The 21,037-nt window shown below is 43.3% G+C and overlaps 1 protein-coding gene across 1 annotated transcript in view; it reads right to left on the bottom strand.

Moving 5' to 3' along the window:
- Positions 1-8,700, bottom strand: part of MED13L (mediator complex subunit 13L) — a 395,410-nt gene extending 386,710 nt beyond the window's left edge. Inside the window, exon 1 of the mRNA XM_044990575.1 lies at positions 7,869-8,700. Coding sequence (XP_044846510.1) covers positions 7,869-7,940 — 72 coding nt within the window. The 5' untranslated portion in view covers positions 7,941-8,700. The remainder of the gene's footprint in view (positions 1-7,868) is intronic.
- Positions 8,701-21,037: the final 12,337 nt, after the last annotated feature.

The following is a 21,037-nucleotide window of genomic DNA, read 5'->3' as shown; positions in this document are numbered from 1 at the left end:
TACCAGTGGAAGGCGTCCCCGGCAGTCACTGCTCCCCCAGTGCTCTGCCTGTATGAAATTTTAGTTTGTACTGACTTCACTAGTGCTTTTATGTAGCCTGTTGTAAAACTAGGCCAATAACAAGATGAATTAATGTACCCCCTGGAATACCTCTGCCTACCTCCAGGGGGTACGTGTATCCCTGGTTGAGAACCACTGGTCTAAACCATCCAAGACACATGGCTATCTGGTCTCTCTTTGAAAACCTCCAGAGAAGGAGCTTCCACATCTTCCCTAGGCAGTTTATTCCATTGTCCTACTGTTCTTACAATTAGGAGATTTTTCCTAAAATTTTATCTACATCTGCTGTGCTGTAGTTTGAACCCATTGCCTCTTGCCCTGCCCTCTGTAGCAAGAGAGAACACTTTTTCTCCGTCTCTTTTATGGCAGCCTTTCAAGAATTTGAAGACTGCTATCATATCCCCCCTCAATCGCCTCTTTTCCAAACTAAACATACCCAGTTACTTCAGCCTTTGCTCATATACCTTGCATTCCATCCCCTTGATCGTCTTTGTCGTTCGCCTCTGTATCCTTTCCATTTTTTCTACATACATTCTATACAGAGGTGAACAAAATTGGACATGGTATTCCAGCTGAGGCCTAACCAGCACCAAGTGAGTGGCACTATCACCTGCCATGACTTGCATGCTATGCCTTTGTTAATGAAACCAAAAATTGTATTTGCTTTTCCTAAATGGAACACGTTTTTATTTTAAGAAAATGTTAGAGATTCAGATTAAACTAAAAATCTGCTTCAGTGAAAGAAATGGATACCTGTATTCTAGTAATCTCCTAAAATTCTATTTTAAACTATGTAATAACCACATTCTTATATGCAATAGCTTAATTTCCAAAAAATATTTTTAAAACAAAATCACTATGTATTTCTTGGCCAAAATTAACAACCTCAAGTTTTAAAATCCAACTTGGAGTTACAGTATAAAGGAAATGGAGTTATACACTATTAAGTGTATTTTTAAAAACATTGCAAATAGATATTTTATATCTTTCATTGTTAATAACTAGAATCATGTGCCCAATCCTTCTCCTAATAAAATCAATGGCAAACTCACGACTACTGTATGTTTTTAAATCTTGCTTTTAAGGTTTTGTAAATATCTAAGTAAGGCGTTAATACATTTTTTAACATTTTCCTAAAACTATTTAAAATAACATGAAATAATTCTATAGGCATATGTTAGCTCATAAGCCTGTGACGTATTAGATTTATAACTACAATAATGGAAGCACTAAGCAAACATTTCTACCATTGGTCATTCACCAAGTTTTGAAAACTCATACTCCTTAACAGAGCTCCAGGGGAAGTGGTGGAAGCACATCATCGGAGTTACTTAAAACTGGAAACAATCTTTCACTGGCAGAGAATGAACAAGCCAATTAATAAAACTACTTCCATTTCTATCTTATTATACCTTAATATTTATATTGCATGTCCTAAATTAGCATAGAAAGCTAGATGATTTTTTAGATACAATATATACATTCAAAAAAATCATCTTGACTAAATTTAGATGGAACATTAGACAAATAATAAAGCATATTGTAACATCTATGAAGTCCACCATCACTGAATGGTAGATATCGCTCACTAATGTTGTGGAGATAACAGCACTAGGCTGGCCAACAACATGGAATCTGAATTACCGCATTTATGGTAAACAGCTACAAGTAGGGTCTTGTATTGGCTAAATTGTTAGCAACTACTTAGGAGTGGGTAGGGCATCAAATGACCTTCGGTAAGTGGTCATTTGACCTCTAGTCAGTGTCAAGGGATGACTTCCTGACTATCTCCATCAGCTATCACCTTATTTCTAATCTTCCCTTTTTGAGAAAAAACTACTGAGAAGCCTGTTTTGAGTAATCTGCCACCATCTTGACTTCTCAGATTTCCTTGATCCCTAACAAGTCTGGTTTTTAGCGTCAGAATGTTAACTGATTGCCCACATTGGCTGATCTCCTTCTAATGATGATAATGGTAGGGTGATCCCTGTTGATATTTTTCAATCAATCAGTATTCTTTGATACCAATGACCATGAGAGTTTGCTGATTTGCTTGTGAACTCTGACTGGAGTGAGTGATATCACACCAACTATTCTGCTCTTTCCTGCAGAGAATATCTCAAAAAATCCTTTTGGGCAACTACTCATGTCCAAAATAATCTAATATCTTTCCTGCAAGGTTCTATAAAGTTCCAGCTGATTTCCTAAATGTGCATAAGGTCTGCAACATGATTTGCACTGTGGTCATAATCAGCTTTATGTTTTGTTTTCAGCAGATGCAATCCTATGCTTTCTCAGGGCAAAACACTCAGGTCCTTTATTAAGTCATGATTCCCAATAAAACTGAAACTTAGGTGAGAACAAATTGGCTGAAACTCCATTTGCAGCAGAGAATGTTGGTGTGTTGGGGAAAGATCTTGAAAATATAGCAGGTGTGAGTCTTGTCTCCGTCATCAATGTTTAGAGGGGATTATCCACCTTTTGCTCAAGAAGTTGGCAAATTAGATTTTCTCCTGCCAGCTCTTTGCCATCTGGTCTTCCAGAAGCATCATCTCAGGAAAGAGTGCCTTTTTTTAAATCTGCATCCCATAAGCTGTTTGCAATGTTTACTCACGGACCCAGATTTCACTACAATAACCTCTGCCTTTGTCACAGCCAGAATGGATTATTGCAGAGGTAAATCATATTTGCATAACACAGACCACATTTCAATAGAGAAATAGTCTGGTGGACTACCTCCCACTTCCTATCATGAGTCTGTTAATTATTTCACAATATCCCTGTAGCAGCTCCAACAACTGCTTACACAAAAAAGTAAAAGCACTGAAGTATTTTACCTCTCAACTATATGGTTTTATCCTTTTTGAATAATCAAATTGTTTTGGATCTTCATTCAGTCTGCTTCTTCATGTGCTCCACAGTTGCCTTGCGTCCTACACATACTACTGCCCCTCTTCCACTGCTTTTCTGAACATACCTTTCATATAGTAGATCCAGTACCACTGGTGAATAATCACTTATCTCCCACTGGCAGCATCCAGTAACAGCTCACAGCACCCCTCCCACGGGTGGCTCTAGTCTCTCCTCCTATGAGGCAATGGCCCATAGCAGAAGCACTTAGGCAAACTCCTTGCTGCTAGCTGAAGTTTCCTAAACTCTGAATCTTGCTTCTCATACTAGACCAACAAAGCCATATCTTACTAAACTTCAGGGCTCAGTAAAAGACCCACCCTTTATAACACAATCATAGGAAAGGGGAGAGAAAAACAAAAAAAAAAGTGTAAGGGAAATGGGGTAGGGAACAATCTTTTTTTGTTCATCTCTGAATCACATGAGATGCTGCATAAAGTTATTTTTTGTTTTCAAATGATTAAATTATTTTGCTACATGTGACATGACGTTAAGAAAGGTGAATTTTATAAACCTAAAATAACTTACTACTTCATTTCACTAGTAAACAAGACCTATATCTTGGGGAGGAGGGGGGCTGTTGTTTGTCCACAAAAGTTATTTTATGTTAAAAGAACATCAATAACTATTATATTTTAGTCATATATAGACTAGATCCTAAAAACCCTTACTCCCACATAAGTAATCTTTAGTCATTTTCACAGTCAATTAACTTCAAAGACTATTTGCATGAGTAAGGATTACTCATGTGAGGAAGGGCTGCAGAACTGAGCCCACATTTGTAGCATTTTGGTATACTGTATACTATTTCAGAATATTCTCTCTTTCAAAAAAGTATTCGCTAGCTATAACAATAACATACTAAACTCATACATTATTCCACGTAAATATAATATTACATATATAAACATGTTTCCTTGCAAGAGTCAAATACTGCAGTCATTGTGTGGCACTGTTATTAATAAAATAAATAAAATCTAACACCATGTGCTATAAACAAGAGGATTCTAAACAAAAACATGTTTTAGTAAGCTAAACTATTTTCACACAGGACAGATTATACTGTAAATACTAAAAAAAAATCCAAATTTTATCAGCATTCTGAAGACAAATGTATAAAGTATTATTTGTATTGTAGTATCTGCCTACACTGGGAGATGTAAAATCTGCCTACATTAGGAGCAGAGCTACTACGTTCTCAGGAAAAATGCACAAAAATGGTGGGCTTTGTGGGGTGTTTTGTTTTTTGCTTGACAGGCAATATGAATGCTAACATTATGGCACTGTGAATTTCTGCTTCGGTTCAGCAATGATATGATAATATATATGTGTGTGTGTGTGTTTAACATAATACACACACACGTCCTTCATACCACGATTATGGAAAACAAGTTTCATGCAACATTAACTATGGTATGTTTGAGATCACCATCAAGCTCTGGATAAACATTCTGCATCAAGATTAAGAAAAAGTGTAATTCAAGATAAATATTACAATCTCCTAATTTCAGTGATCTCAAATGAAATGTCATTTCTACAGCATCACCACATAGGAAAAACACTATGTTCCATCCTTGAGCTCATTATGCAAAACCACCAACTATCAGAAAATCACTATTTACAAAACAATGATTTCAAGTACAAAGATTCAAAGCAAATCATGCCTACCAATCTCATTAAAAATAATCTACAGGTGATAAACAAAAGTTCAAAAAGCTAATTCTGTATCAAATAACAAAAACACTAAGTCAATTAGTCACATGCTAATGCTGTTTTTTTGGTGTTTTTTTTTTTAAAAAGCTTAAGGTTTTTTGAATATTGTAAAGCTTCTGTAGCTACTTCACTACTGTAATTATTTCATCAAGAATTCCATGTTCTGTTTAAGTCAAAGATTAATGCAAGACTGAGGTAAAAATGAACATGGTACAGCTAAATAACACTTTTTCTAATAACTGGGTTGTCTTAAATCAATATTGCACAAGTCTTGTTCTTAAGAACTACACTGCTTCACAAGAACCAAACCAATACACAACAATTCCGTATATTTTGTTCTCTTGTATTCAGAAGATTATCTATCAGCAAGAGCTCCTGTTGGTTATGATCTGGTCTACTGTAGTTTTAATACTTCATAAATTTTGACAAATTTAACAAATTTGAGGGTAAAATGTCAGTGCCTGTGGCCACACGTTTAATATTTTCTTTGTCAATACTTTTTAATGCTATATTTATCAATAAAGTTCTAATAATTAGTAATACAACTGAAAAAATGGAACATCACATTAATATTTGAGTTTGCTGATTATACTGCATGGTATGCTATATAAAATGCTACTGTCACTTATAAAGTTACCATTTAAAGCCTATACCTTGCAACACCTTACTTTGTGAATATCCCCAATAATTACTCACATGTGTATGGGTTTGCAGGATCAGGCATATTACAAAAAAAATACCACTAAGTTAAGAGATGCACACACACGTGTGCTCTGGTAATACCTAGAGGCAAACCGTGTTGGGGCCCCATTGTGCTAGGCAAAATACAAAACAATTACAACACAGCTGTCCTCTGATCCCGTTACAACATGTTTAAAGTCTAAAGCTTGGTTAAATGACCCATTTAAAAACAGTTAGGTACTGCCCACGCCTACAAATTTTAAGCCAAGTTAAGCCTTGCAAACTATTTTGTGTTAAATAAAACATATCTGCAAAGAGCTGTTTATATGTTATTTGATATTACAGAAAAAATGTTTGGGAAACTGATAAGATGGTTTTAAAAGCCCAAATTTGAAGTGGTATAACCTTATCACATTCTGATTCTATAGAGGCTTTTATACATCAGTGTGAATGCAAGAGCACTTTTAAAAGCAAATTCCATAATCATCTGTATTTTTATTTCACTGATACTATGCATACAATTAAAAAACTTGCTGCTCTATAGAAGTTTCTTAGTATAAGCTCTGAAGGAAAAAAAAAATCTGAAAATATAAGCTTTTGTAATTCACATTACCACATACCAAGAATTATTTTACCTGTGATGGACTGACAATGGGACGACAATGGGACTACAACTATACCACGTATACCTCCAAAAACGTATTAATCAATTTCCTAACCAAAAGAGGTGAACAAAGTTGTGGGTTGTTTTTTGTTTGTTTGTTTGTTTTGGGGGGGGGGGTTGTTGGGTTGGTTTTTTTTTAAACTAATATTAACTGTTCTTTAATTTACTGGTGACAATCTTTCCTGATACAGTTGATTCTCTTATATTCACTGGTTAGCTTTTCTTAGTATGCAAGACTTGTGTACACAAACCACTTTTTACCATTAGTATATCCGCAGGCACACACTAGGGGTATAAAGGCATTGCAAACATTAGCATAGATGCAAGTTTAAATAATGTTACATAGCTTTGAAAGTGGTTACAAGTCAATAAAAAGCCAAAAAGGATGGTATTTATTATAACAGACACCAAAAGCCTCTTGTCAGAAGGATCAGGATCCCACTGTACAAACACATGGCAAAATAAAGCCTCTGACCACAAAGAATTATATTCTCATTAAAGACAATGCACAAAATGCCAGGAATAAACAATCCAAAGGAAGGTATTGAGGGCTATGCATGGGAGAAAGACTGAGTAACAGTAATTAAAGAAAAAATATCATGTAAAGAGACTAGCAATATGCATAACTTGAAGATTCTGAGTTAACCATATTTTAAAATCAGTGTTTTTTTTAAATTCCCTTCTGAACAATTCACATTCTTTTCCCACCCTTTGAGAAAAGTAAACCTGAACTCTATTTTTGTTGGGGGGGGGGGGGTGTTTGTTTTTTATTTCCTCTCCCACACCACCTGGCATACAGCCTATACCCAGTTGCTTCTCACCTTAATCTTATGAGTTACCATTTCACAAATAAACAGTCCTATGCTCTACCCCTCCTCCCCCTGGGGTAGCCATTGGGGACCCAAGAATTCTCCCCTTCACTCTACTCATGTCCCTGCAGCTGTAGTGTACAATAAAGCAAAAAGGCATTTTCAAATAAAATGTCACTAATACAAACAGCAAGTAATTTTTCTTTCTATTCATTTTAATTAAGATTAAAAATCTGTAGTTAATTGCAACTGTTCAATATGAACAATTGATACCATAACTGTTGTAAGATTAAACCATGCAATCTAAGTACAAAGTGAAAGTTGTCAGCTACCAGTGAGATGGGAAGATAGCATCTATGTTATCAAGCCACCCAGCATGTTGCATTTTCAGTTAATGCTTTTCTTGCAAGGCCAAAAAAAGTCCCGTCCCTCCCCATCGGTGCAGCGGGGCACGGCTGTAAAACCATAAAGACAGCTGACGTTCAGACACAAGAGCCCGGAGTGCAAGTCCTACAGATAATCACATTGCATGAACTGTTTGCTGCTGAAATGGCGTTTGTCGTTACGAAAGATGGGGGGGGGGGAGAGAAGAGAACCACACGCAGTTGAAGAGGCACAAAGCACAAGGGCATGAAGTGCCAAAGCAGGCAGGGGCGGGGAGAGCAGACTGTTTACCACAGGAGATGGTCACACATGCAGGCAGCACAGGCAGGGGACACCCAATCCGTTGCCTTGACATCTCGTATTCAGATCAATGCAGCTGTGTGGGGAACGCACGCTTGCAACAAACGATGTTAAAGAGCAAAACAAACACGGAGCTGAGCCGGGGGGAGGGGCTAGCGGGGGAGCAGCCCCACGGGCCCAGCGGGAGGGAGCAGCCCCACGGGCCCAGGCTATAAAGCCCCTGGCAGCTGCACCGAACCGACAAAGTTGCTGCGCCGCTGCTCGAAGGAGCCGCAGGGTCCCCGTGTGAGCCCCGACTAGCCGGGCGGCGGCGGCCTTCGCGCTCACACCCCCCTGCGGGTACTCACCAGCGAGAAGAGGTTGGAGTGACAGTCCTCCAGGCTGGCCCCGTTCGCCACCCAGTTCGCCGCCGCAGTCATGATCCTCGGCGAGCCCGGCCGCCAGAGCGGGGCATGTCTGAGGAGACGGGCCCAGCAGGGAGGAAGAAGCGCCCGGGGCTCCCGGGTGCAGCCCGCTCCGCCTGTCACCGGGGCGGCCGCCGCAGTCCTGCCCCGCGCTGTGTCCCCAGCACAAACACCAGCCCGAGGAAGGGGCAGTGGCCGGCAGGGGGCGCTCCGCAGACCGGGGCCTCGACCCACCTACCCGCCCCCTGCCAAATACTCCACAAGCAGCCGCGCGCGCCGGCCCGAGGCCCGCCGCCCAGGGGCTCCGGCCGCGCTCCGGGCCGGCGGCCTGGCCTCCGGCGCTCCCAGTCCCGTCGGCGCCGCTCCGGCCCCCGCGGCGGGGCTCGCGTCAGGGGCTCTCTGCCCGCGGCCCAGCTGCGGCCCCTGCAGGACGGAGCTCAAGCGGGGGGGGCTGGTCCGGGCCCCAGGCAGTGGCGGCGGCCGCTGACGGGGGGCGCTGTCCCGGCTGCGGCCGTGTCTCCTCCCCTCCCCGCCCGGCCCGGCCGCCCCTCGCTGCTGCCGCCGCTGGCGGTGGGTGGATGGTGTTTTCCTGCCGCCGCCGCCGCCGCCTTGTTTACGCTCCGCGCGGGGCTCCCGCTGCTGGGGGCGACCGGCGGCAGCCGCGGGCCAGAGAGCGCGCGCTGTCCCGGCCCGTCCTCGCCGCCCTCGGCTTGGCCCGGCCCTGCCCGCCCGGCGGCCCCGCTCGCCAGCTCCTCCTCACACACTCGCCTCTGCCTCTCCACTCTGACAGCAATGGCGGCCGCCAGGCACAGCTCGCCTCGCCATTGGCCGCCGCCGTACCACGTGGCCCGTTCTGAGCGGAGGGGGGAAAGCCAACGCTCAACTCCCTCCTCCGTCTCACCCCCTCCCGCTGCCTCCGAGACGTTCCACTGGGGGCGCTATAGAGCAAGGAATGAGTCGGCTTCTGCTGCCCTGGGGGGGCTCCCGGCACCTGAGGGGCCGGTTCACATGCAGCAGGTGGTTCCACACCCACCTCCTCCAGAAGAGCTGGGCCAAGGACATTCAGTGCTTGAGAGTGAGTCCCAGAGCTGCAAAGCAAAGCGAGTGCAGAGACTAGGCGAGGATGCTGAGAGCGGTGATGGGGCCCTCTTGTCCCAACAGGTCTTCGAGCCCTTCGCTCACCCTCTTGTCCTTCGTTAGGGTAGCAGGGGGTACACACATTAGAGCTCTGCTTCTAGAACTAATAGCTATAGGCAGACATAGGTCACCTGCACTCTAGCCCTTCCCCGTCATACGTCCTCGGGGGAAAGCAGTCGGTAAACAGCATTCCTGAACCTCACCATCTTCATCCATAAAATGGGGATAATACCTTTTAGCACAACCAGTCCATGTGCCATGCACATTTCACTTTTTTGCCTACAATTAATATTTTCACACTTAAGTCTTTTACACAGAGGGCTTATAATAGCTGAAACAGTCCAAATTCATGGTCTGTGATATACTGAGTGCTGTAGACAGAAGTAGCATCTTTTTAAGAGTGAATGGCTACAGGGCCCCTGCCCACACAAATATTTCACATATAGGATTTGCTGGGTTAGGAGGGGCTCTGACACTGTATGAAGTAGTTAAGAGGGCAAGGTGCATTGCTCCTCCCCTTTAACCCTGTAATGTGAAGGAAATTTTCATATTTAGAGAGAAATAAATATTTGTCACATGATGTGCATATATAAAGAAACTACAAAATTATTTTAGAAATATAAGCTATGCTGAGTATCTACATTCACTAAAATGAGAACTGCCCGATCTACCAAATGCCATTTTTTACTATATTTTTAAACAGGAATTCTTATTGTCCAGGCCCACTGTTGCATGTTTGGGTTTGTTCTGTTGAAAAGTTTTTATAGCAAACATTTGTCTGTATTGTTTACACAAAACATTCCATTGAACTTGAGTATACCTGACAGTGAAACTGACTATAAACAACTGACGGCAAGGGAATTCAAGCCCTAAGGTAAAAAAAAAATACAAAACAAACAGCATAAATAGCCATATGTGACTAGTTAATGTTTCAACTTAAATATTTTTTCACTGTATAAGCCTTGCTCAAGTTCACAATGACCCTTTGATACTGAACTGTAGAAGCCTGATTTGTCCAGGCAGAATAGGACTATACTAATTGGATTTCTCATTGGCTACCAGAAGGCATCAGGAGTGGTGGTGTTAGTGTTTCAGATGTGTGATTAATTTACATTGACTTAGCAACCCACATTACAACTTAAAAGTATTGAATGTACCACAATTTTAAATGATCTGTTTTTCAGTAGGAAAGCAGATTTTTTTCAGTCTTGCTTTGTATCAAAGTGTCAAGATGGAAGCTTCCTACATGACACTTTTTTTTAAGCAAATTTACTCTTTTAATTAGTTGTAATGATTAGCATCTATCTTATAACACTAACCGAGAAGTATTGAGCGTATGTCAAGAATGTTTGTTTGGAAGAAAACTTGTGTAACAAATCCATAGGCACATACAGGCCACACAGCCACTATCTAAACTGCACACATGCAGTACTTGGGATGGAACTTAGACTTTTGGTCTCCAGCAACAAAGGACAATCTCCACTAAGAGTAATAATCATAGAACTGGAAGGGACTGTGAGAGGTCATCTAGTCCAGTCCCCTGTATTCATGGCAGGACTAATTATCTAGACTATTCCTGACAGGTGTTTGTGTAACCTGCTCTTAAAAGTCTCCAGTGATGGCAATGGTTGGTTTGACATGATTTGTTTTTGATAAATCCATTCTGACTGTTTCTTATCACCTTATTATCTTCTAGATGTTTGCAAATTGATTGCTTAATTAGTTGCTCTATTATCTTTCTGGGTACAGAAGTTAAGCTGACTGATCTGTAATTCCCTGGGTTGTCCTTATTTCCCTTTTTATAAATGAGCACTATATTTGCCCTTTTCCAGTCTTCTGGAATCTCTCCCGTCTTCCATGACTTCTCAAAGATCATCGCTAATGGCTCAGATATCTCCTCAGTCAGCTCCTTGAGTATTCTAGGATGCATTTCATCAGGCCCTGGTGACTTGAAGACATCTAATTTGTCCAAGTAATTTTTAATTTGTTCTTTCCCTATTTTACCCTCTTCTGATGCTACCTCACTTTCACTGGCATTCACTATGTTAGACATCCAATCACCACCAACTTTGGTGAAAACCGAAACAAAGAAGTCATTAAGCACCTCTGCCATTTCCAGATTTTCTGTTATTTTTCCCACTTCATTGAGTAACGGGCCTACCCTGTCCTTGGTCTTCCTCTTGTTTCTAATATATGTATAGAATGTTTTCTCATTACCCTTTATGGATCTAGCTAGTTTGATCTCATTTTGTGCCTTGGCCTTTCTAGTTTTGTCCCTACATACTTGTGTTATTTGTTTATATTCATCCTTTATAATTTGACCTAGTTTCCACTTTTTGTGTGTGTGTATATATATATTATATATATATTTTTTTAAGATCATTAAAGATCTCCTGGTTAAGCCAGGGTAGTCTCTTCCCATACTTCCTATCTTCCCTATGTAGTTGGATAGTTTCCTCTTGTGCCCTTAATAATGTCTCTGAAAAACTCCCAACCGTCTTCAGTTGTTTTTCCCCTCAGTTGTTTTTCCCATCTTACCTATCAGCTCCCTGAGTTTGCTAAAATCTGCCTTCTTGAAATCCAATGTCTTTATTTTGCTGTTCTCCCTCCTACCATTCCTTAAAATCATTAACTCTACCATTTCATGATCACTTTCTCCCAAGCTCCCTTCCGCTTTCCAATTCTCAACCAGTTCCTTCCTATTTGTCAAAATCAAATTTAGAACAACCTCTCCCCTGGTAGCTGTCTCCACCTTCTGAAATAAAAAATGGTCTCCAATACATTCCGAGAACTTATTGGATAATCTGTGCCCTGCTGTGTTATTTTCCCAACAGATGTCTGGGTAGTTCAAGTCCCCCATCACCACCAAGTCCTGTGCTTCGGATGATTTTGTTAGCTGTTTAAAAAAAGCCTCATCCACCTCTTCTTCCTGGTTAGGTGGTCTGTAGTGGACCTCTACCATCACATCACCCTCATTTTTTTACCCCTTTTATCCTTACCCAGAGACTTTCAACCAGGGCCGCTCAGAGGATTCAGGGGGCCTGGGGTCTTCGGCAGCAGAGGGCCCCCGCTTCAGCAGTAATTTGGCGGTGGAGGGGTCCTTCCGCTCCAGGACCCGCTGCCGAAGTGCCCCGAAGACCTGCGGCGGGGGCCCCCCACGGCCGAATTACCGAAGACCCAGCTCTTAGGTGGTGGGTCCCGCTTCAGCAGTGGGGGGTTCTTTCACCCCGGAATGGAAGGACCCCCTCCGCCAAAGACCCAGAGTGGAAGAAGCTCCGGGGGCCTGGGCCCCGCAAGAGTTTTCCAGGGCCCCCGGAGCAAGTGAAGGACCCCGCTCCAGGGTCCCCGAAAAACTTGTGGGGGCCCCTGTGGGGCCCGGGGCAAATTGCCCCACTTGCTCCCCTCTCTGGGCGGCCCTGCTTTCAACAGTCTATTTCCATCTCAATCTCAGTCCAAGTGTATACATTTTAAATATTGTGTTATATAATATATGTGTATATTGTATACATTTTTAATATAGAATGTCATATACAATATTACGGCTTGCATCTTCTGTAGGTTGCGGTTATTAGAAGGTGAGAAAGTTACTCACCTTGTGCAGTAATGTATGTTCTTCGCGATTTGCGTCCCCGTGGATGCTCCATTTGAGGTGTTCATGCGCCCCTGCACTCGTAATCAGAGATTTCTGGTAGCAGTGCCCGGTGAGGTTACACATGCATGGTTCCCATCTTGTGCGGCATCAGACAGTTAACTGGCGCTGTGCGACCAACCCTAACCCCCGTTCCTTCTCTACTGCAGAGAAGAGTTAGAGGGAAGGTTGTGGAGCACCCACAGGGGGACACATCTTGAAGAACCTCTGTTGCTGCACCAGGTGAGTAACTTTCTCTTCTTCGAGTGCTGTCCCTATGGGTGCTCCACTTCAGGTGACTTCAGAGCAGTGCCCTCTGGTGGAAGGAGGCGGCTTCGGCGATGAAGTCGTGACAGAAGACAGTACAGAGTTCAAGAGAGGCATCACATGTTGCCTGTTGCTCTAATGCATAATGCTGCGTAAAAGCGATGGAGGTCGATAGGGCTCTGGTAGAATGTGTGCAAATCCGTGTAGGGGGTTGTCAAGCACATTGATGGTAGCATAGATTTATGCAGTCGGAGAGCCACTTGGAGAGCCTCTGTTTGGATATGGCATTCTCTTTGGAGCATTCAGTGATGGAGACGAACGGTTTGGGTGATTTACGAAATGGTCTTGTTCCATCTATGTAAAAGGCCATTGCTCTCCGTACATCAAGAGTATGAAGTGGGGACTGTCTTCTATCCTCATGGGGCTTGGGGTAGAACATCGGTAGGTAAATGGGTTGATTGCGGAGAAAGGCTGAGATGACTTTAGATAAAAACTTGTGGTGCGGTCTCAGGGATACTTTATCTTTAAAAAAGATTCCGCGGGGGGGGGGGTGTCTGCCATGAGAGCACCCAACTCTCCTACACATCTGGCAGATAATGGCCACTAGAAATGCCACCTTCATGGAAAGGTGTAATAGTGAGCATGAAGGCATGGGCTCAGATGGTGTTAGAATAGATTTTTGTACATTTATTTGGAGACCTAATCTCGTAAAGAGGGTCACCATCTGCTTGTTGGCTTGTAACACTGCTTTCAGTGTTGGTGCTTTCAGCAGGCAGTCGTCCAAGTACGGGAATATCATGATTCCATTTCTGCGGAGGTAGGCCGCAAACACTGCTATTAACTTTGAAAAAAACTCCAGGGGCAGTGGATAGGCCAAAAAGGAAGAAACTTGTATTGGAAAGGTTCCTGTCCAATAGTAAATCCGAGAAACCGCTGATGGGAGGGATGGATCATTATATGAAAATACATATCCTGGAGGTTGAGGGCTGAGAACCAATCCCCTCTTTCTGGTGCTAGGATTATGTTGCCTAGTGTGACCATACTGAATCGTTGTCTCTTCACAAACTCAAGTCGCCGTATATAGAGTATGGGTCTCCACCTGCTCGACTTTTTCTTTGTGAGAAAAGAGTGGGAATAAAATCCCCTCCCTCTGTGTTTTGTTGGAACGGGTTCTACTGCTCCTAGACGTATGAAGTGGATTACCTCCTGATGCAGTAGATGCTCGTGAGAAGGGCGCCTGAAGAGTGATGGGACGGGTGGGGAGCGGGTTTGAAAAGAAAGAGGATGGAGTAACCAGTTTGTATGATTTCTAGCACCCATCTGTTGGATGTGATGGTTTTTCAATTGGATAAAATGGACCAATCTCCGAATGGTCTGGTGAGAGATGTCTCCAGCACATGGGGTTCTTGGGCCCTCTACCAAGGTTTCAAATTTGTTGCCTAGATGTCAATGGCTGCGACGCAACTGCTGGAGGAGTAGGCTGTCATCTCCTTGATGGCCTCTGTTTGCAACCCTGTGACTCATACTGCCATTGTTGTTGTGAATATGGAGTGTGGTAGTAGTGTTGAGGGGCATAGTAACTCCTCCGTCTTTTCTTGGGTCTAGGTGTATAAGTCCCCAGAGATCAGTGTCACCTGTGAATCTTTGAGCATATGGAGAGAGTTGTCAGCCTTTGTGGCAAAGAGTTTGAGCCCCTCGAATGGTAAGTCTTCAACCATGGATTGCACTTCCCTAGGGAAGCCGGAGAGATGGAACCCTGAGGCCCTTCCTATCACCAATGCAGTTGCCACTGATCTTGAAGCTCTGTCCACAAAGTCCAGTGCAGCTTGGAGGGCTGTTCTAGAGATGAGTTGTTCCTCTGATACAAGTGCTGTAAGTTCTTTTTTTATCTTTAGAAATAAAGTCAAATTCAGAAAACTTTGTGTAGTTATTATAATCATACTTTGCCAGAAAGGCCTCATAATTGGATATCCAGAGATGTAGCAGTCAAAGAATAAGCCTTGCGGCCAAAAAGATGGAGCCTTTTCATAAGGTGTGTTCTTGGGCTGTTGTTGTCTGCCATGTTCATGGACTGCATTAACCACCAGTGAATTGGGCATCGGATGAGAGAAGAGGAACTGTGTGCTCTTCGCGGTCACATAATATTTTTTGTCAGACCTCTTTCAGGTTGGAGCAGCAGTTGCAGAGGCCTGCCAAATGGTCTTGATAAGGTTCCATTATCACGTAATTCACAGGTAAAGCAATATTTGAAGAAGAGGAGGTATTCAAAATGTCCATTAGTTTGTGCGGTGTCACCCGGACCTCTTCCAGAGAGATGTCCAGAGAGCTAGCCACCCTTTTAAATAGGTCCTGGAATTTTTAGAAATCATCCCCCATATTAGGGGGTGGAGGCATGACTGTCATCTGGGGAGGATGATGACAGGTGGTGCCCCTTCCTAGTCTGAGGGTTCTTCCTCCTCCTTCATCTCCTTCCCTTGTAGGTTCCAAAGGTCCAAGTACCGAAGGTGCAGATGATTGCACTGTGCTTAACCTAGATGTGGTGGGCAGTCCCTGTTGTGTGGGGTATGTCGCCCACAGGTTCCAGTGTGCCCATTGGGGTAGAAGGATCATAGGTGGCCCCCAGGGTTGACTGTACCACTGTGGATGTCTAGGATCAGTGTAATATGCCCCCTGAGGGGGTCCCAATTTGGACGGCTCTTGGTGGGCAGGAGATTGTGGAGGAGAATCTATTTGTCCTTCCTGGTCCTCATCATCACTCAAAAAAGGTGGAGCAGAGCGCGATGGAGTCGCAGGGAGACTCAATGCCGAACATGCTGGGCTCGCGTCTGTGCTGAGGATGGGAGAGTCAGGCCTAGATCTGACTAAGAGATCTTTGTTCCTAGAAACTGCTGCAGTGTCTTTCATGATCTTCACTGGAGGCTGCATGATTGTCGGTACCAGAGCCGCAATGTATATGGTGGCACCATACCTGTGCCAGTGTGTGCACTGAGCATGCATGGGGGAAGGGGGGAGAGCTACAGTCTGCACCGGTGCAGCACCACTGTGGGTTGATCATGGCTTTGGCTGCGTTGGTGCTGAGGCATGGGGTTTCAATTTCCCCTTAGCACCTATGTCCGAGCTGGCTCTTTTAGAGTCCTTAGCTCTCGTGGTACCAGCAGTGCCAGAAGGTCCCGCTATCTTGGTTCCAGGCACTGCCAGTGTGGTTGATGACAATGCTGTTTGCCCATTTGCAGAACAGCACTTCTTGGCCAATTCCTGCGTTGGGGACGTAGTTGCACGCTTTTTGGACACTTTTTTTTAGCGGATTGATCAGAAGCCTGGGTGGTTGAGCAGGGACCCTTGTCAGAAGCCATCGTTGGCTAGGCTTGTCCAGGTAGGTCCAGGCGTCGAGCTCAGACACCAGTCTGAGAGGAGTTTTAGTTGCAAGTCTCTAGCCTCTCTTGTTTGGGCAGTTAACTTGTGGCAATGAGGACACTTGTGTTATGTGTGTTTTGCCTAGGCAGCAAACACACTGAGCGTGTCCATCCAAAACTGGTATGGAGAGCCTGCAGGTGAGGCAATATTTAAAACCCAGGGAACTGAGCATTCCCATCACGGAAGGATTTTGCCCCCAGAGAGCCTGACTGTCCTAAAGGTTCAAGTGAAACCTAACTTCTAATAAGGAGAATAATAAAAATAAATCTTAAAAAAAAAAAGCCACAGGGACAAAGAGAAACTAATCAGCGTACTATCCTACTAAATAACGGTAGTAAATAGGCTAAAACAGAGGTCGGCAACATTTCAGAAGTGGTGTGCCAAGTCTTCATTTATTCACTCTAATTTAAGGTTTCACGTGCCAGTAATACATTTTAACATTTTTAGAAGGTCTCTTTCTAAGTCTATAATATAACTAAACTATGGTTGTATGTAAAGTAAATAAGGTTTTAAAAATGTTTAAGAAGCTTCATTTAAAATTAAATTAAAATGCAGATCCCCCTGGACCGGTGGCCAGGACCCAGGCAGTGTGAGTGCCACTGAAAATCAGCTTGCGTGCCGCCTTTGGCACGTGTACCATAGGTTGCCTACCCCTGGGCTAAAAGAACTAAGTAGCAAGCTGCTGCTAAGTGCTCCAACTTGAAGCCAAAAGCGGTAGAGAAGGAACTGGGGGAAAGTGGGGGTTGGTCTCACAGGACCAGTTAACTGCCTGAAGCGGCTCAAGATGGGGACTGCGCATGTGCGACCCAAATGGACACTGCTACCAGTTAACCACTGCTCTGATTACAAGCACAGGGGTGTACAAACACCTAATGTGGAGCAACCACAGAGACATCACTGCAAGAATTACTGACATTCTATCCGTAGGGGCCATTGGCGACATGTTCTAACCAGTGCACTATATGACAACTTCAAAAGAGTAGACAATAACTGGACTATCATGTCCAATATAACTTGTCTCAGAGAAGCCATGTCTACAGTAAGAAAAGGTGGGTTTAGCATATTAGCAGGTGTAAAATCCTAGTAGAGATATGAAAGTTTAAATTTTAACACCTGTGACTGGTAGAGGTAAACCCTAGGAGCAGACCTTGGATTTACCCCACTCAGCCAAAAGGGGTAAAAATTGGAACTGCCATGTCTACACTAAGTGAGGAGATAGGACTGTCACCTGCTCCAGCTGCTTTACCCCAGGTAAAAAAGGTCAGAGTGGAATACAGGGGCTCTAAAGTCCCCAGATCCAGCTGGGTAAGAATCGCCACTCCACCCTAAGAACTAATTAATGATGGTTGCAGGCTGCCCTGGTCTCTAAGGGCAGCCTAAAGCTTGGACAGCCCACGCTCTAACTGCCAAAATTATGCGATGGGTCGTTCCAGCACCTCTAACCATCCGTGAATCAGGAGTATGTTGAGCACTTTCAGTATAAAATTATTAACATTTTCTTACTTAAACCTTTTTTAAATTGGGTTCAAGTGACAGTTTGATGCTCAAAAGAATCATGTTGCGTAGAGTTAGATATAATATAGGCAGGTGTTCAGGCTTCTTCCACTTCCTGCTCACCCAATGCACCACATGCTCACCTCAGAATTCCTCTTCTAGACCTCTCAAGCAGAGATTGCTTATCATGCCTGATTTCCCATGAGTTTTAGCATGACAAATGCTTATATGAAACCAGTTTTCAAGAAGTCAAATGCTAGTTTAGTTGTACACTGGGCTGCTTAAACCCTCTTTTCCACACATGAAAATAAATAGCCCCCTTCCACTAAAAATGTCTTGTTAAACCTACTCTAAAGATTAAATTACACCTTATTTTAGTGGAAGGGCACAGTGGACAGCTTTCTATAGGGCATAATTAATTGGTCCATCACCACCCACAGGCCACAAAACATTTATCTAAGCATCATTCCACAGCAAATCACTCTTAGTGTCCAGTCTCCACTCTATTGTGAACAAGTTGTTTCATATACAAGAGCAATTTGCTGATTCCGTGGTAAGACCTATCCATCTAATTCATTTAACTTAAATACAAAAGGAGTGGGAGGCAAACTATTGATTTGGTGTTGAGTGTTGGTGTTGAGTGTCTGGCACAGCTAGGTCACTGTAGCTAAGGCAGCATAATCCCATAATGTAGATGAAACATACATTGAGAGAAGAGGCTTCCCTATCAGTGTAGGCGCACCACCTCCCTGAGCAACGATAGCTACATCAACAGAAACATTCATCTGTCGACATAGCTGTATCTATGGGAGGTGTTCAGTTGGCATAGCTACAGCACTTTTCACATCTCTGACCAACATAGCTATGTCAACATAACTTTTCAGCATAGGTTAGGCCTCAGGCTGAAATTTGGAGACAGCCAGAACTCAATGTTCAAATTTTCTTGTCCATGTAAAAATAAACGTGAGTCTCACCTAAAATAGTATAAACTCTTTAGGAAAGTATTTGACTAGAGAATTTATTCAATTTTTCACTCAGTTCGATCACCTCTTAGCAATTAAATTACAAATTTAAACTAGCAAAAGGTTAAATCTATTTCCTTGAATTTATTTGTGCTGAGTTTTTGGTAGTTATTTAAACAGAGTAGCTAAATATTCACAAGTTATGAAGAGTTGCTACTGGCACCTCATGATGGCTATTGGTCATAAAATATGTTGCAATTCTTTGCATTGCCAAACTCAGTTTGTTTTTAAATTGGAAAATATAGCAGCCCATAGACAATTTGCCAGTGACCAGATTTATATTATGTTCTGTGACAAAGTTCCTCTTCTACCTTGGTGGGTCCTGCGCTTCTTGGCAGATTTGCTCACCTCAGTGATCTTCCCCTCTGGTGGAACCCCCAGTCTGGGTCAACTCCTCCTGTGTCTGATCAGGAGTAGTGAGGTTTGGGGGGAACCCGGGCCCACCCTCTACTCCGGGTTCCAGCCCAGGGCCCTGTGGATTGCAGCTGTCTATAGTGCCTCTTGTAACAGCTGCATGACAGCTACAACTCCCTGGGCTACTTCCCCATGGCCTCCTCCAAACACCTTTTTATCCTCACCACTGGACCTTCCTGCTGGTGTCTGATAATGCTTGATTGTATGATAATTCCTCAATCCTCCAGTAGCACACCCTCTCAGTCTCAGCTCCTTGTGCCTCTTGCTCCCAGCTCCTCACATGCACTTCTCTCCTCTGGCTCCTCCCCCCTGACTGGAGTGAGCTCCCTTTTTAAACCAGGTGCCCTGATTAGCCTGCCTTGATTGACTGCAGGTGTTCTAATCAGTGTAGCTATCTCCACTGCCTTCTAGAAAGATCTTAATTTGCCCCAGGTGCCTTGATTAACCTGGAGCAACTGCTATTTGGTTACCATGGTACTAGGGATTTGTTTAGCCTGGGGCTAACATACCTGTTCCTCAGTACTTTACTGTAGCCATCTGGCCGTGCCCCATCACAGTTCATAGTCAGATAATTCAAAGCACATTTTGAGTTGTGCTTTATTTGTGGTTTTATAAGGAGGTCAATTATTTACACATTGTGTCCCTCATTGACAAGTGAGTTCATTATAATCTAATCACTCACTTCTAAATACCAAACAAAAGGAAAGTTCCCTTGTTGTTTTTTTAACAGTAGCATTGTTTAAACCAAAATTGGTCCATTTACAGATATCAAATGCAAGCTTTATTGGCATTTACACATGCATAATCATCCTAGATGGTATGTGGTGGAACGTGTTTCCCCAACTCAGTCTATCCCAGGGAGTTTGATTCCCTGTTTTCTTCCTTTGCTTTAAACACTGATCAAGAAGCATAAACAATAGCATCAGATTTCCTGCTATAATCTCGTGGGGGGGGGGGTTCATAAGAGCAACATCTATGAATATTTTAATTCCTTAGGCCGGCATGTTACACTTCCAATTACCAGACCTAAGTTCAGGAGTGGAATGGAGTTCCCAGGCTCCTGGAGATCAGCTCTGTTACACTGGTCTTCACCATGCAGAGCTGATCAGTACTCTGGGAAAGAGCCAGTTGCTTGCCCTTCCAGACAAATTTGAAAATTAGATTCCAAACACAGTCATGGTATCATGGGCAAGACTGCTTCAGTCCAGAACAATTTATCCAAAGCTTATAGTAATGATCAAGCCTGTACTGCCAGAAGGATGTCTGAGCATACCACAGCTCTGGTTTCCACCGGTAGGTGTTGCTTATTCTTCAATCTTAAGTGTGGCAGAAACACAGGTCACCAGGAGGATAAAGGCTAAAGCAGAGCTAAAATATAAACTTTTTCTGAAGAAAATTTCAGTTAGCTTTGTTGGTTTTATTTGGCCTTAGACTGTCAATTCTCCAACATTTTGCAATACATCTGATTTTCTGAAAATGAGAGCCTAGGCTTTTTCACAGTGTTTACACTAGGAATGTAGCTGTGTTTGGCACTAAATATCAAACATGACATCTTTCTACTACTTCATCTTACTTTGGCCCTTCTTTATACCTGCACCCAAACAATTTAACCTGGATTGAGTATGTGCTAATGGAAACTGTCTTTGACATCCAGTGTCAGATACAACTCATTTTTCAGTGAAGACAGAGGCTGAGAAGGCTAGACTGAAATGAACACTTTCCCCTTGCAAATTGCC

Source organism: Mauremys mutica, chromosome 16 (assembly GCF_020497125.1).
Source record: "Mauremys mutica isolate MM-2020 ecotype Southern chromosome 16, ASM2049712v1, whole genome shotgun sequence".
Classification (NCBI taxonomy): domain Eukaryota; kingdom Metazoa; phylum Chordata; order Testudines; family Geoemydidae; genus Mauremys; species Mauremys mutica.
Note: the sequence above shows the minus strand (reverse complement) of the source record. Positions and strands in the feature narration are given on the sequence as shown.